Source organism: Phytophthora parasitica (genome assembly GCF_000247585.1).
Source record: "Phytophthora parasitica INRA-310 unplaced genomic scaffold supercont2.1, whole genome shotgun sequence".
Classification (NCBI taxonomy): domain Eukaryota; phylum Oomycota; class Peronosporomycetes; order Peronosporales; family Peronosporaceae; genus Phytophthora; species Phytophthora nicotianae.
In genome coordinates, this window is record NW_008634126.1 from 2,670,608 (window position 1) to 2,683,513 (window position 12,906).

General features: G+C 50.3%; 5 protein-coding genes across 8 annotated transcripts; 4 read left to right on the forward strand and 1 right to left on the reverse strand.

The window, feature by feature from the left end:
- Positions 1–282: 282 nt before the first annotated feature.
- PPTG_00682 (hypothetical protein) lies at positions 283–1,497 on the forward strand (the record flags this gene model as incomplete). The annotated part of the gene is made up of 1 exon (XM_008892118.1): positions 283–1,497. One exon carries the CDS (start codon positions 283–285, stop codon positions 1,495–1,497), a length of 1,215 nt encoding a protein of 404 aa, XP_008890366.1.
- Positions 1,498–2,516: 1,019 nt separating this feature from the next.
- On the forward strand, positions 2,517–2,959 carry PPTG_20779 (hypothetical protein; the record flags this gene model as incomplete). The annotated part of the gene is made up of 2 exons (XM_008892977.1): positions 2,517–2,583; positions 2,781–2,959. The coding sequence occupies 2 exons, from the start codon at positions 2,517–2,519 to the stop codon at positions 2,957–2,959; spliced, it is 246 nt and encodes an 81-aa protein (XP_008891225.1).
- Positions 2,960–3,177: 218 nt separating this feature from the next.
- PPTG_20780 (hypothetical protein) lies at positions 3,178–3,306 on the forward strand (the record flags this gene model as incomplete). Its single annotated transcript, XM_008892978.1, has 1 exon — positions 3,178–3,306. One exon carries the CDS (start codon positions 3,178–3,180, stop codon positions 3,304–3,306), a length of 129 nt encoding a protein of 42 aa, XP_008891226.1.
- An 869-nt stretch (positions 3,307–4,175) lies between these two features.
- On the forward strand, positions 4,176–7,864 carry PPTG_00683 (trehalose-phosphatase). Of its 3 annotated transcripts, none has more exons than XM_008892120.1 (4): positions 4,176–5,556; positions 5,619–5,808; positions 5,877–6,122; positions 6,176–7,864. In XM_008892120.1, exons 1-4 carry the CDS (start codon positions 4,193–4,195, stop codon positions 6,185–6,187), a joined length of 1,812 nt encoding a protein of 603 aa, XP_008890368.1. In that variant the 5' UTR covers positions 4,176–4,192; the 3' UTR covers positions 6,188–7,864. The 3 variants fall into 3 exon arrangements, with proteins under 3 accessions (XP_008890368.1, XP_008890367.1, XP_008890369.1); XM_008892119.1 differs by having other exon boundaries at positions 6,191–7,864; XM_008892121.1 differs by having other exon boundaries at positions 5,877–7,864.
- PPTG_00684 lies at positions 5,488–11,288 on the reverse strand. Of its 2 annotated transcripts, XM_008892122.1 has the most exons (4): positions 10,666–11,288; positions 10,509–10,601; positions 7,688–10,443; positions 5,488–7,616 (listed from the first exon to the last, which is right to left on the reverse strand). In XM_008892122.1, the coding sequence occupies exons 1-4, from the start codon at positions 11,239–11,241 to the stop codon at positions 7,052–7,054; spliced, it is 3,990 nt and encodes a 1,329-aa protein (XP_008890370.1). In that variant the 5' UTR covers positions 11,242–11,288; the 3' UTR covers positions 5,488–7,051. The 2 variants fall into 2 exon arrangements, with proteins under 2 accessions (XP_008890370.1, XP_008890371.1); XM_008892123.1 differs by having other exon boundaries at positions 10,509–11,288.
- Positions 11,289–12,906: the final 1,618 nt, after the last annotated feature.

Genomic DNA, 12,906 nt, shown 5'->3' on the forward strand with positions numbered 1-12,906 from the left:
AACTTCGCTTGAAATGTTTTGTAGCAAGTACCGTGGCTACAAAGATTTTCCAGTTTCCCTAGATGTTTTCAGCGATCGCTCCTTTTGGAGAAAATTAGAGGAAGCGTTGCACCACTGTCAGAGGCATCGTACCGACTCCAGCGGGATGAAAACACACTTGCTGATGTAGTTGTTTCGTTCCGTGACATTTTCCGGGGATTTGCGGTGGTTTTGTCGGGCTACCGCAGTTCGTTGGTGGACTGCGTTGAATCGCGGTGGCAGCAATGTGAACAGCCACTGTTCATGCTCACTTTCCTGCTTAATCCTGCAACCGCTGATGATTGCCGAGAGTTAATTCAGCAAACCGACCATAACAAACGAGTTGTGGAGGTGGAGGAACGACTGGTGCAAGGAGGATCAACCCAAACTGACACAGCCGAGCAACAGCGAATTATTGATATTAAAGAGGCTGTCAAAGTCGTGTCATCAGCACAGCTCGCGAAGTTTGCCGTTTACTACTATCGCCGTCTTATTGACGATGATTTCGGCTTCATTCGAAGCGATCTGATCGAGTGGATAGAAAACACTTTAACATCGGCGCATCCAAAAGAGTTTCGCTTCAATAAGGTCAAGTTCTGGAAGCACGTCAAAAAGGAGAACCCGCCAAGTGTGTTACCCGACCTAGCGATCAGGTTACTGTCTATCACAGTGAATACCGCCACAACAGAAAGATTATTTAGTGAGCTTGGTATGATTCACACCCCCAGAAGAAACAAAATGACAACCCGGAAAACGCAGGATATCCAATGTATTCGCCAGCACATACGAGAACGCGACCACATGTCAAGTCAACATGAGCCCACCACCACCAAGATACTTGATCCTACTGAGCGTCCTCTGGTGGATAGAGTTACATGTGACGAGGTGGAGCTTGCTACGTATGCGTCGCCAGGAAACCAACATCAAGCTACGATCCAGACAGGTCAATTCTCTGCCAATAGACTTCCCCCAAGCACCCCACAGGGACCTTCATGGACTCCAATGGCTCCCGCTTCAAACAACCCTCCATCCCAACGCAAGTCTCCAGCCGCGACCCGTCGATCGACTCCCACGTCACAAACCCCACTTCGCCGATCTGCTCGTCAACGAACACCCACTCCACAGGCTTCGCAAGAACGGCAAGGATCCCATCCTGCATCTGAAAACGATGACTTGGATGACATCGGCGACGGTGTTGATGGAGAAGACGTGTTCCCACGATGGAAGGAATACCTTGATGAAGTTCTTGAAGATGACGAGCTTGGGAACGAGTTTGCAATATCTCAACTGAATGACTCATACCACAACTGGGAGTTTGAACGCATTCCTTCCCCTGACGCGACCCCTTTTCCAGTCGTTGATGACACTCAATTTCCACAGGAGAAGAGAATTAGTGGGATTCGCGCATTGAAGGCATCGCTATCTGCGCTTTTCTCCACGACTACGCCCAATTCTCCAAGGACTGGCCAGAACGTTTAACTCAGTGTGTTTCAACCTTCATTCCCATTGCATTATACGTAGCCCACATCTTCGCAGCATATATCGGTGCCTACTCCAACTGTCAGTCCATTTGCCATCGCTGCGCATTAAGTACACTTATTTCCACAGAGCGCCCAGTGTAGGTCCAGCAGCTTGCAAGCCACTGCATGCAACTTGAAGAATCGCCGTTCGGTTGTCAATTACACGTCAGAATGGAGTGCGGCTCACACGTCGAGCAATTCGCAGAGTCACGACAACGCCGACGATGTATCGTCATTTATTTTGACAGAGTGCGGCGCGAGCTTGTACAAACATCAGGAGCTCCGTCATGCATGAGCATGTGGGAAGTGCATCATCATTCGCATGACATTTATAATTGCAACTGGGGACGGATAGTAATTCCCACGCGCTTTTGAGTAGCGCATTATCATCGCACGTGTTTTCTCTGAGTACTCCTCCTCGAGAAATACAAAGCTTCTATCGCCAGCACATCTCCACTTCGCCCAGTGAGTTATCGATACGAAATCCAGTAAGGTAAAAGTCACCACCAACTTCACTGTCGCAGCTAGTGCCGATGACACCAAGTCGTGCTCTCCAACCTTTGCAACTTCTGGCACCAGAAATGAATCCTAGCGTCGCATTAGCCACATGACATGGGCCTCGTTGATTATCCAACGTCTTCTCCTTGCCGAAGCAAAAACAAAAGCCACGCATCGAACCATATCGCGCAACGTAGAGTGCCGCGACACAGCCTCTTGATTTCCGAACAACATCACAATCAGCTTCTTCGACGTTGCGGGTTTTGTGGCGTCCATCGCGAGCATTGGGAGATTTCATCAGCAGAAAGCCATCGGTGCCTACTGGTAGAAAACTAGTATCACGGCTGTCGTCCAGACCTCTATCGCTATCACCTTCGTGATCTCCACCAGCGCGTACTCAACAATCAAGCTGTCGAAGGTGATGCTGGTAGCTGAATCGAGGCGTGGCCACACATGTTCCACTGCAGCAAAACCACAGCAATGATGTCGACAATGATTGTGCCCAAGCAACCAGATAACGCCATATCGGCGCTTTCCTTCAGTGTCAGTAAGCAGAGCAAAAAATGAACCATAAAGATGATCCAGAAGGTCTACCTAATCGAGTTGGGGAACAGTACGCCAAGAAGAGTACTACCCAGCATTAGGCATGGGATTGGCACCAGCAGACACACACCCATCTGAGAGACAACCGTGAAGAAGCAGTCCTAATCGCCCACTCACCCAAGTCACCGCATGTCCTCACAGACGACGGCTTCGCCCGATATTCCCAGCTCTGTAACCTCACTCTGGGCTACAATGCTGCCGTTTTGGTGCCCGACCTTCAGTGTAAGCACTCGTGGCCTCAGCATACGCCGCATGTGGTAGTGACCACCAGCCTGTTCATCTCGGGCTTCTTCGTTGCTACGGCTACACCTCGATCGTGAGCATAAGAGAGCAGTTGGAGCCTCTGCTAAAATGCTATATGTTAAATAAATAATAGATTTTTAGCTCTTCAAAGCTGTCTAGAGTTTAGGCGAAAAGGCGAAAAGGCGATGGGTTTAGACGGATGGTCGGCGCCTAAACTTTTCAAAAGGCGAAAAGGCCCGACTTTACCATCCCTGTTACCATGCCCGCCTCCTAAACCTGTGGAAAGAAACAGCAAATGGACAACAAGGTGCGACCATACGTCCCACGTGAGTTTGCATCCGATCCAGTCTACGATGCGCCAACTGATGAAAAAGAACGGCTCTCGAACGAGGCCAAACGAGCGCGGAGAAAGATCGCTGAATAGAAGAATAAGAATGCACAAGATGCTTCAGAGGCGAAGGAGGTCACACCAAGCCCTGTATATGCGGTGCCGAAAGCGAAATCTGGCATCAGAGAGCTCCCGATGAGTAGTGAAGCTCAAGACAAGACTGGAAACCGTCTCCCAAGCGTGCGAGGTAATCGATGTAAGCTCTGTGCCAGCAACAAAGTCAGCAGCTAATTAAAATGATGCTACCATCGAGTTTTCTCAATTTCTGAAAATAATGCAAATAAACCCCGGTATTTGGGGAAATCTATTGTAAAACTAGGATTTAATGATGAAGGAGCTTGATTTGGATTGTGGGGATAGTCCCATTCGATAGAGAGTACAAAAACGCTCCAAGTACTGTAGCACAATAAAAAAAATTATTTTTCGAGTAACTTGATTTTGTAGAAGATTTATGTTTATGGCTTACATGGCTCAGCTTGTACACAACTTCTGAATGAGCTGGAGACACCACAGAAACGCTAGTCTTCCCAACGGTGTGCTAAAATCGCAATTCGTACTTAGGTTTAGTAGCATCTTTTCGTTTGATGCTGTCTCATATTTTATCGTGGACCTCTATTAATAGTGATTAAGCAATTAAAAGGGTTTTATGGGGTTTTCGAAGGCACCCAATGACATTTCTCGCATTAATTATGGTTTTGACACCAGTCACGTAAAGTCAAATATATTGACATGGGTTTCTTCAGCGCTACTGTCGCAAATTTTGTACCATTTTTTTGCAAATTTTGCACCATTTTTGATGTTGAAGCAGCATCTATCTACCAATTAAAGGCCGTGTGAACCTCTGTTTTTGTCCAATGAAACTTCGGTTCTCTTTAGTCCAACTCCATCAAAGCCATTTGAGAATTTGCCGGACTGCTAACAAATGTTAGCTGCTGAAATGGAGCCCGAGTTGGGCGAGAGCTCGCTGCTGGATCAACTGCACGATCTGCATCGGCGGTTGGCGGCTGTGCGCCAAGACTCGCAGCGTTACACTTCGCTGGCGCGCAATCTCGGTCCTATCCCCATGGCCAACGACTCTAACAAGATCATCGTGTGCTCACTTCGTCGCTGTGTGCGGATGCTCAAAACGGAGCGTGGTGACAGTTGGCAGTACATTCCATCGGCCACAGGACTTAAGAGCGCCATCGATTACCTAGGAAAAGGCAATACAGTGCGTTGGGTCTCGTGGCCTGGAGCGAATGTGGACGAATCGAGTCAAGACGGAGTCCGACGTCGTCTGGAGACGGACTTTGCGTGTCACCCAGTCTTTCTAAGCCACGAAACAGTCGATCTGTACCAGAATCAGTTCTGCAATGTTGTGCTATGGCCACTCTTCCACTCACTGCCGCAGCGTTCGGACAGTCGCTTGCTCGAGAACTTTGGAGAGAAATATGACGCCTACTGCTCAGCTAATCAGAAGTTTCTCGAAGCTGTATCGGAGATCTACAAGGACGGAGATCTCGTTTTAGTCTGTGACTACCAGCTCATGGCGTTACCTGGTCTATTACGTCGACGCTTCCCCGAAATCACGTGTGGCTTTTACTTCCATTGTCCCTTCCCGTCTTCCGAGTTCTTCCAGATGCTGCCAGTGCGGGAGGCGCTTCTCCATGGAGTTTTAGGCGCAGACCTGGTCGTATTCAATCACTTCGACTATGTACGACACTTTCTTAATGTCTGTACGCGAATGCTTGGACTCGAGTCCTCACCCAGTCGCGTTGAGTACAATGGCCGCCTCATCTCATTGGGAATTTGTCCTATGGGGATTGATCCAGCTAAATACGCACTTACACCCAAAGTGGAGGCTAATGTGGAGATGCTGAAGAGACAACAAGACGGGATGAAGATCATTGTGGGGGTACACAAGCTGGACTTCTGTAAGGGAATCCCGGAGATGCTCGAGGCGATGGAGTATCTGCTTCAACATTATCCAGAATATCGGGGAAAAGTGGTGCTATATGCAGTTGTGAGAGATGCAGGACGTACATCTTCTCTACAGTATAGGATGCTCAGTCGACAGATCAATGAGCTCGTGGGTCGAGTGAATGGGAAATTTGGAACAGCGGAGTACTGTCCCGTACGGTACCTGAAGCAGTCTATCGATCACGATCAGCTCGTTGCGCTATATAACTGTGCGGACGTGGCTATCGTTAGCAGCATCAAGGAAGGAATTAATCTGCAGGCCATGGAGTTTATTGCTGCTCAGAAGAAGAGCTGTCATGGGGTGCTGGTCTACAGCGAATTTGCAGGGTACAGTGCTTTCTATTGTAGGATTATATTGTTGTGTTGACGAAAGCTCTTGCTACTGACAGGTGTGCGTCATCTTTCCAGGGCGCGTTACTGGTAAATCCGATGCACATTGAACAAGTGGCAGCAAGTGTGGACACAGCGCTTCGTATGAACAATACTACGAAGCGGATTCGACACCACCAATTGTCGCGATATGTGAACACGTACACGTCGACGCTGTGGGCTCAACGAATCATGTCAGCCCTGAACGAGGTGAGTTAATTGTGTTTGACATGATGTCGACCGAGAGTTAACCATGCGTGCTTTTTACCTGGACGCAGGCTGCCGCTACTGCGCAAGAGTACAACCGTCTGGATAAACTGGATACGGCACAACTGCTCGGGTACTACGAGCGAAGCCAGCGACGTTTATTCTTGCTCGACTATGATGGAACACTTGTGAACTATCAGAGCATGGAGGAACTGGCCGAGCCTTCTGCAGCCTTGATGTCGTGTCTGGAAGATTTGACTGCCGACCCTCATAACACTGTATACATCATCAGTGGAAGGAACAAGAACCGCTTACAGGTACTGCTTCCTCTTGCGTTGATGCTATACAGTTTTGTGGCTCACTTAACGAGTTGTTTGCTTAATAGGAATGGTTTGGTCACTTACCGCGAGTCGGACTGGCTGCAGAGCATGGCTATTGGTTCCGTCCTGCCTCCAAACACCCGTTTAAGCCCAATACTGATAGTGGTGGGGATATCCTGACAGGTAGAACCAGTGAAGACTCACCACACACGGCTGAATCGACCTTATCCACTGAAGAAAACCCGCTGGCCAGTTCCTCTTCTTCCGTCATTGGTAGTGAGAGTGCGATCCGGGAAAGAGCTCCATGGCAATGTATGTTCAGTGACGTTGAGTTGGAGTGGAGGGATGAAGTGGAGAGTATCTTGGAACACTTCACAGAGCGCACTCCTGGTTCCCTACTGGACGTGAAGGATTGCTGCTACACGTGGCACTTTCGAGACGCCGACCCCACCTTTGGACTGAAGCAGGCGAAGGACATGCAGCTCCATTTCGACCAGATGCTGCGAGATCTGCCAGTCGGTGTGGTCATGTGTCGGATCAAGAAGTACGTCATGATTCGACCGTGGCGTGTGAACAAAGGCCGCGCTGTGAGTCGCATTCTCGAGTACGAGAGTGAGACACCGTACTTTACAGCGCTGGACTTTGATTTCATTCTGGCGCTGGGCGATGAACGCACAGACGAAGATATGTTCGATGTTGTCCAAGGAAGCAACTGTTACACGTGCACAGTGGGGATGAAAGTCAGTCGCGCGCAGTATTATCTAGAGGACCCGGACGAAGTTCTTCGCGTCTTGACTGCCTGCACGAGCTTGATGGCGGCTGAACGGCAGCCTCTTTCAGGCTAAACTCCTTATCTATTGGAGGTATCTACTTGAGCTTATCATATCCGAATCAGCACGCAGTGAATATTCACGACAAGTTAATTCCTACTCTTCTTCCGACGATTCCTCGCTCACGGCACGTGTCGCTTTCTGCTTACGAGTCTTTCGCTTGGCTCGTTCTCTCTTCTTGGACGTCACTCGCGTAGCCTTCGCAGCTTTAGCGGAGAGTTTACGCTTGGCTTTGCCCTTGGGCGACGAACCTCTGTCCGTTGATTCTCCGTTCATCGTTTCATCTTCTTCCTTTCCTTCTTTTGTTCCAACCACAAATTGGTCCAGTTTGTCGATCGCTTCCTTCATCTCCGCTGTGGCTGTGAGTGCACTGTTGCCTCGTCTTGCTTTTGCAATCAACGACGTGAAGTTGTCAGCCACTGCACTATCATGAAGCGCATCGCTGTAAAGTTTGCGGTTTTGGTACAGATACTTGAGGGACTTTTCAGTGTGCGGCAGACGCGCCAAGCAATAGGCCAGATCACGCTGCTGCTGCGCCTTTGCTGCCGTCGGGAACCGCTGCGATAGCTTCTCTACAATACTCTCAATCTGCTTTTCCTTCGTGATGAACTGGATCAGGAAGCGTGAAATCGTCTGGAAGTCTGAGTTCGAGACCAGTTCACTACAATAAATTCATCAGATGTAAGTAAAGTCACAAGGTAGTCAAGCAGACAATGGCACAATTGGTCGTACCTTGTAGACAACTGGCCAATTGCGTCTGGGAGCATGTTGTAAATGGGGTTGTTGCCTTTCTTAGACAGTTCGAAGAAGAAAAGCTTGGCCAGACTTCGAATGCCGTCGTTTTCGTCCACCAATGAGATGGCAATCTCGCTGATCTGACCTTTTACCTTGATCATGTCGTTCAGAATGAGGTGAGAGAGCACAACGATTGTGTTCTTGCGGACGTTGAGGTTGACATCTCGCAGACGATTGTACAGATGTGACGTCCAGGGCTCCACCAGGTTCGGGAATCGAAACGAGAGATCACCTAGTGCAATGATGACGTCGCCTCGGACTGAAGGTTGCGGCGAGTCCTGTAGGATGGTAAACAACAACTGCAAATGCTTCTCACAGAACTCCTCCGACACAGCCATAAACTTGCTCAGCGCCACCACTGCACACTCCGTCAGTAGCTCGTCACTCATGAACTCTTCTTCATTGCCCACCAACACACGGATGATCAGTGGACCATACATTCCAAGCAGATTGCGGCAGGCGATCTCCTTTTGGATGATATTGTTGACAAACGTGTCTTCCTCGGCCTCCACCTCTGCAGCCACCCCTAGCTCATCCTCCATGGCAGACACGTCTTCAGCGTCATTTAAACCTGAATTCTCGGCAGGTCTCGCAGCAGCACTGCGATTGCCACGCATCTTCTTGACTTTAGCAGCCAGCTTCTCCACGTGGATGGCTACCTTTACAGCCGAGTGGCCCAACACGAAGAAAAAGTGGGCCAGCTCCACTCGGGACACATCATTCGTCTCGCTCTCGAACAAACGCAGCGACAAGTGCTTGATCACATCGCCACAAACGTCTTCTGGACGCTCACAAATCGAGAAAATGGCCTCGATTGCTTGCTGTACAGTGTCAAACCATGTGGAGTGCAGACACTCCACCTCAATCCCGTCGTCACTCACAAAATCCAGAGCAAGGAACCGCTGCAAGCGTAGGATAATCTGCTCTGTCGCGTCTAGATTGGAACGTTGGATGCGTCGCTGGGTCTGACTGTTGCTCTTGGCCGTCGCATTCTTAGGCTCCAACTGAATACATTGCACCAGACGACAGGCCGCCCCAAGGACGCGATACTGAGACGCTGGACTGCATGCCACATCACCAAAGCCCATCGAGAGAACTTGACCGAGACGATCGTTGGAGAAGAGCATCGAGTCATCGATATTAGCGATCATACTCAAAAGAACCAGTGCGTTGCTCACCACTGAAATCGGGTACACAGTCACGTCCACCAGTCCCCACAGTGAGCTGATGACCACCATCGGCACCTTCTGACTGCGATGTAGTTCCCCCATGATCCGCTCCAGACACGTGTACTCAGCGACGGTGCATTCATCCAAGAACTTGACGAGGTTTTCAGCTACTAATTGAGGCGAGTTCCGCTCTGGATCGTCCACATCGATGCGAATAAACAGACCCACGAAAGTATTGGACAGCTGCTCCTGGATGGACACGTCAGAGCGCCACGTCAAGGGCAAAACCTTCTTGATTCCGGTCTGAGCAGCGCCAAGATGGAAGCGGTAGGCTTTTTCAAAGAACTGGATGGCCTCCAGCACATCAGAAATGGACTTACTGCCCAGTAGTTGACCCATCAGAGGCAAAGCTTGCAACTCGAACTCGTCAATAAAGTCAATAGCGTCCTGGTAAAACTTGAGCAGACGCATCGTCCTCTGTAGCTCCTTCTCCAGTGCAACCGCTTGCTCTTCTGATGAGACCGTCGGTTGAGGGGATGCAGAAGCAGCCTTGTCCTCTCCCTGGATGGCAATCTCCCCCAACGCTTCGTTCATTTCCTTCTCTGCACCAGCAATCACTTCGTCTCGCTTCTTCTTCATCTCCTCTGTAAGCTCATCCCGCTTCTTTTCGTAGAATCCACGGTCCAGATTGCCCATAAACGGGTTCCTTTCCAGTAACAAGGACAGTAAGTGGATGCTATGACGACGCACCACCGCCGCCTTGTCCTGTAGCCGTCCGACAGCCATCAACGTCACGTTCTTGAGCATATGCAGCGGCAGAGCTCCTTCCTCGCACAACAGAGCCCACATCTTAAGCACGTGGCCTCGAGCGAAGGAATTGACGTCGTGGGTGCGATCTTCCAGTACACTGAGCAACTGGTCGCGTGTGGAGCGGGAGAATGTACGTGGAGCATTCGCATTGGCCTTCCCAATGTCTTCTTCTTCGTCATTCGAGTCACTGCTGCTGCCGTCGTCCTCCTCGCTACTATCGTCAGTGCCTGAGCCGTCGTTCTTGGTCTCTTGGTCCATCTTCCTGTGCTTCCTCGTCTTCTTCCTCGACGCAGTAGCAGCTTCAGGCTCGTCAGTCTCTTGTTGCTGGCCGCTTTGACGGAAATTCCAGAGCAGAATCTGAGTCACACACGTCACCGCAGCATTGCGGAGTTGATAGGCTTCCGAGTCCAGCAAGGCCAGCACGAAACTCAAGTTGCCCATAATCAAAGCAGGTGTAAGCGTCGACAGACTCGAAAGGAACATGGCGATGTTTCGTGTTCCAGCCACGTCCTTGGATGCGTCCCGTGACGAGATTTTCCCGATCTCACTGATGAGATCCGCCGCGAATGTCATATTGGCATACTTAAAGTAAAGTAACTCAACAAGTTCCGCGATAGAGGCACTCAAGTGTTCGTGTGTGTAGATGAGGTCGATGAGAGACGCCACCACGGAAATGTGGATAGCTGGAGCCTTCTGTAAACTCATAGCCAGAAGCTACAGCAAGAAATATCAGTTTATACGGTCAATTTCTACAATAAGAACCAAACTATTTAACGTACGTGGTAAAGTTTGGGCTTGAGTGACTTCCCGCGACAAAGTGTAGCGTTACCCAGCAGCTCGAAGACCACTTTACAATATAACATGGAGAATTCCTGCCCCAAAATAGCAAGAAAATGTCAGTAATTCAAAGATTTCCATCGCTTTCTCCTCTCTTACCTCCTCAGGCACGTTCATATTCCACATAGAGAACGTCTTGGGACTGACAGAGCGACTGAGTTTGTGGATGGCTCCTTCCACCACTTTGCTCCAGTTGATGCGGTTAATAGTCGAGTTCTGATTCTTTCCCTTGCCCTTGTGCTTGATAATATCCTTCTCTGCCTGTAGTTGAAGACTGCTGACACTCGTGAGTGCTGTTATGAGGAAGTAGACGCTGGCTTTGAAGGTGCTACGGTATAATGCCACGTCGTCCGCATCGTCGCTGCCGGGGCGTCTGGCAAGCACACCCTCCGTCACGTTACTCACAAAGGCCGCCAGCATCTCCACCACACGCATACGCAGAGACTCCGAGAGCGTCGGCAGCTTCTTGACGAGACTGTACGTCAAGTCCAGCCAGTCTTCCTGCAATAGCTCCAGTCCCGCCTCGCTGCCCAATACCTGATCCTCCAGCCGCTGTACGCGCACCGAGATCTCCGCCGGTGTCTCGTCTTCGAACGTCAGCACCGACTGCACGTGGTAGCGACCCGCCTTGGCTAGCTCCAAGTCCGCCGCGTGCAGCGGCACAAGGAACTCCATTATTGTTATACCTGTTTTCGCGGTGTTTTGGTGCCGTAATTTAAAAAAAAAAAAAAAAAAAAAGTTGTTTGTAAATTAACGTCTAAGTAGCTGAATATATACCGTGTTTTTGTAAAATCTCAAAATGCAGGATCTAAAATAACGTATAATACCGAATAGAACGCGGTAAAGCAATAGAACGCGGTATGAATTGAACGCCCTAACTCAGGGTGTTCTACTAGAAATACAACACCATCAAATAGAACGCCCTAGAATAGACCACCGTCGCTCACAAAGAGCTGATTCTAGCGTTGCTGTTGCGCAGGAAAGCAGCAGAAAACTTGATTCCTTGAATTTTTGGCACTTGCGCCAAGTTGGACAATGCTCCTCCACTCACACCTAGGCCGAACTCCAGAACACTTAATCGTAGCTCATTCTCCAAGATGCCAGCGAGAAGAAAGAGCGTTGAACTCAGTATCAAGAAGCAAGCCCTGGATTGGATTGCCACAGAGGGAGGTGGTGTTCCATCTCGGGCTGAAGCTCACTTCCGACAGCGTGGATGGCGTATCTCGGCAGCATGCTTCAGAGAGTGGTGGCGCAAGCGTGACGAGATTCTTGCAGCGGCTGGCAGTCGTCGTCGTCTTGAAGGTGGAGGGCGACGTCCGGTGTTGGGTGAACTGGAGGACACTCTCGTCGACATGATCTACGATCTGCGCATCAGCAAGGAGAAGGTGACCCGTGAATGGATAGCAGCTCAAGCCCGTGAACTTTTTCACAGCAGCAGGACGGAAGAGGAAGCTGAGGAGCACCCGATTCGCTTCACGGCATCCGATCCGTGGGTGTCTTCGTTCATGCAGCGCAATGGTTTCAGCCTCCGTCGTCGCACCAATCTCACTACACTAACCGACGAGGAGTTGGTGCGCCGCGCTGTGTCTTTCATGGGCTTCTTGGAGACGCACAAGGGTGAGATGAATCTCGATCACACCGTGTTAATGGACGAAACGGCTATCTACTTCGAGGACCCACGAGATCGCACTGTAGACGTTGTTGGACGCCGCCATGTGGTCATCCACTCCACGGGCTTCGCTTCAATGCGGATTACGGCTGCGTTTGCAGTGACTGCGTCCGGAAAGAAGCTGCCTCCGTGCCTGATCTGGAAGCGAAAGACGCGTGGCCCGATTGAGCGTCTTGGAGGGTGCTACGTTTCGTTTCAGCCCAGGGCTTGGGTCGATCAAGAACTTCTCCTGCAGTGGTTGGAGTGGTATTTCCCGCAAGTAACGCAAACTCCGGGGCAGTGGGTGGTATGCGACTCTATGCGAGCCCATATCGGCAAGAAGGTGAAGGCTCGATGCGAGGAGAAGGAGATCAAGATGGCTGTGGTTCCTGGTGGTCTGACGCCGTATCTCCAGGCTGGCGATGTGAGCATATTCAAGTCTTTCAAAGACAAGATGTCCGTGCTCATCGATGCGTGGAAGCGCTCAGACCAGGTGACTTACACTCGTGGTGGAAATCCTCGCCCTCCTTCGATAGAAGTGGTCGTGTCGTGGGTGACCACAGCTTGGCGTCAGGTTCCGGACAGTGTCGTGCAGCGGAGTGTGGGTAAGTGTGGCTTCTTTGAAGACTCGAGCGACTGGTTTATCAGTAACCACGACGTGTACGGCTCGCAGTTCAATGCTGCCTGGGGCA

Excerpts from the sequence above, each read along its gene's own strand:
- PPTG_00683 (XM_008892119.1), top strand. The coding sequence starts at position 4,193 with ATGTTAGCTGCTGAAATGGAGCCCGAGTTGGGCGAGAGCTCGCTGCTG. Across the intron at positions 5,557-5,618 it reads GTCTACAGCGAATTTGCAGG|GTGTGCGTCATCTTTCCAGG; the intron begins GTACAGTGCTTT and ends TGCTACTGACAG. Across the intron at positions 5,809-5,876 it reads TCATGTCAGCCCTGAACGAG|GCTGCCGCTACTGCGCAAGA; the intron begins GTGAGTTAATTG and ends ACCTGGACGCAG.
- PPTG_00684 (XM_008892122.1), bottom strand. The coding sequence starts at position 11,241 with ATGGAGTTCCTTGTGCCGCTGCACGCGGCGGACTTGGAGCTAGCCAAG. Across the intron at positions 10,444-10,508 it reads TCAAGCCCAAACTTTACCAC|CTTCTGGCTATGAGTTTACA; the intron begins GTACGTTAAATA and ends TTCTTGCTGTAG. Across the intron at positions 7,617-7,687 it reads ATTGGCCAGTTGTCTACAAG|TGAACTGGTCTCGAACTCAG; the intron begins GTACGACCAATT and ends AATTTATTGTAG.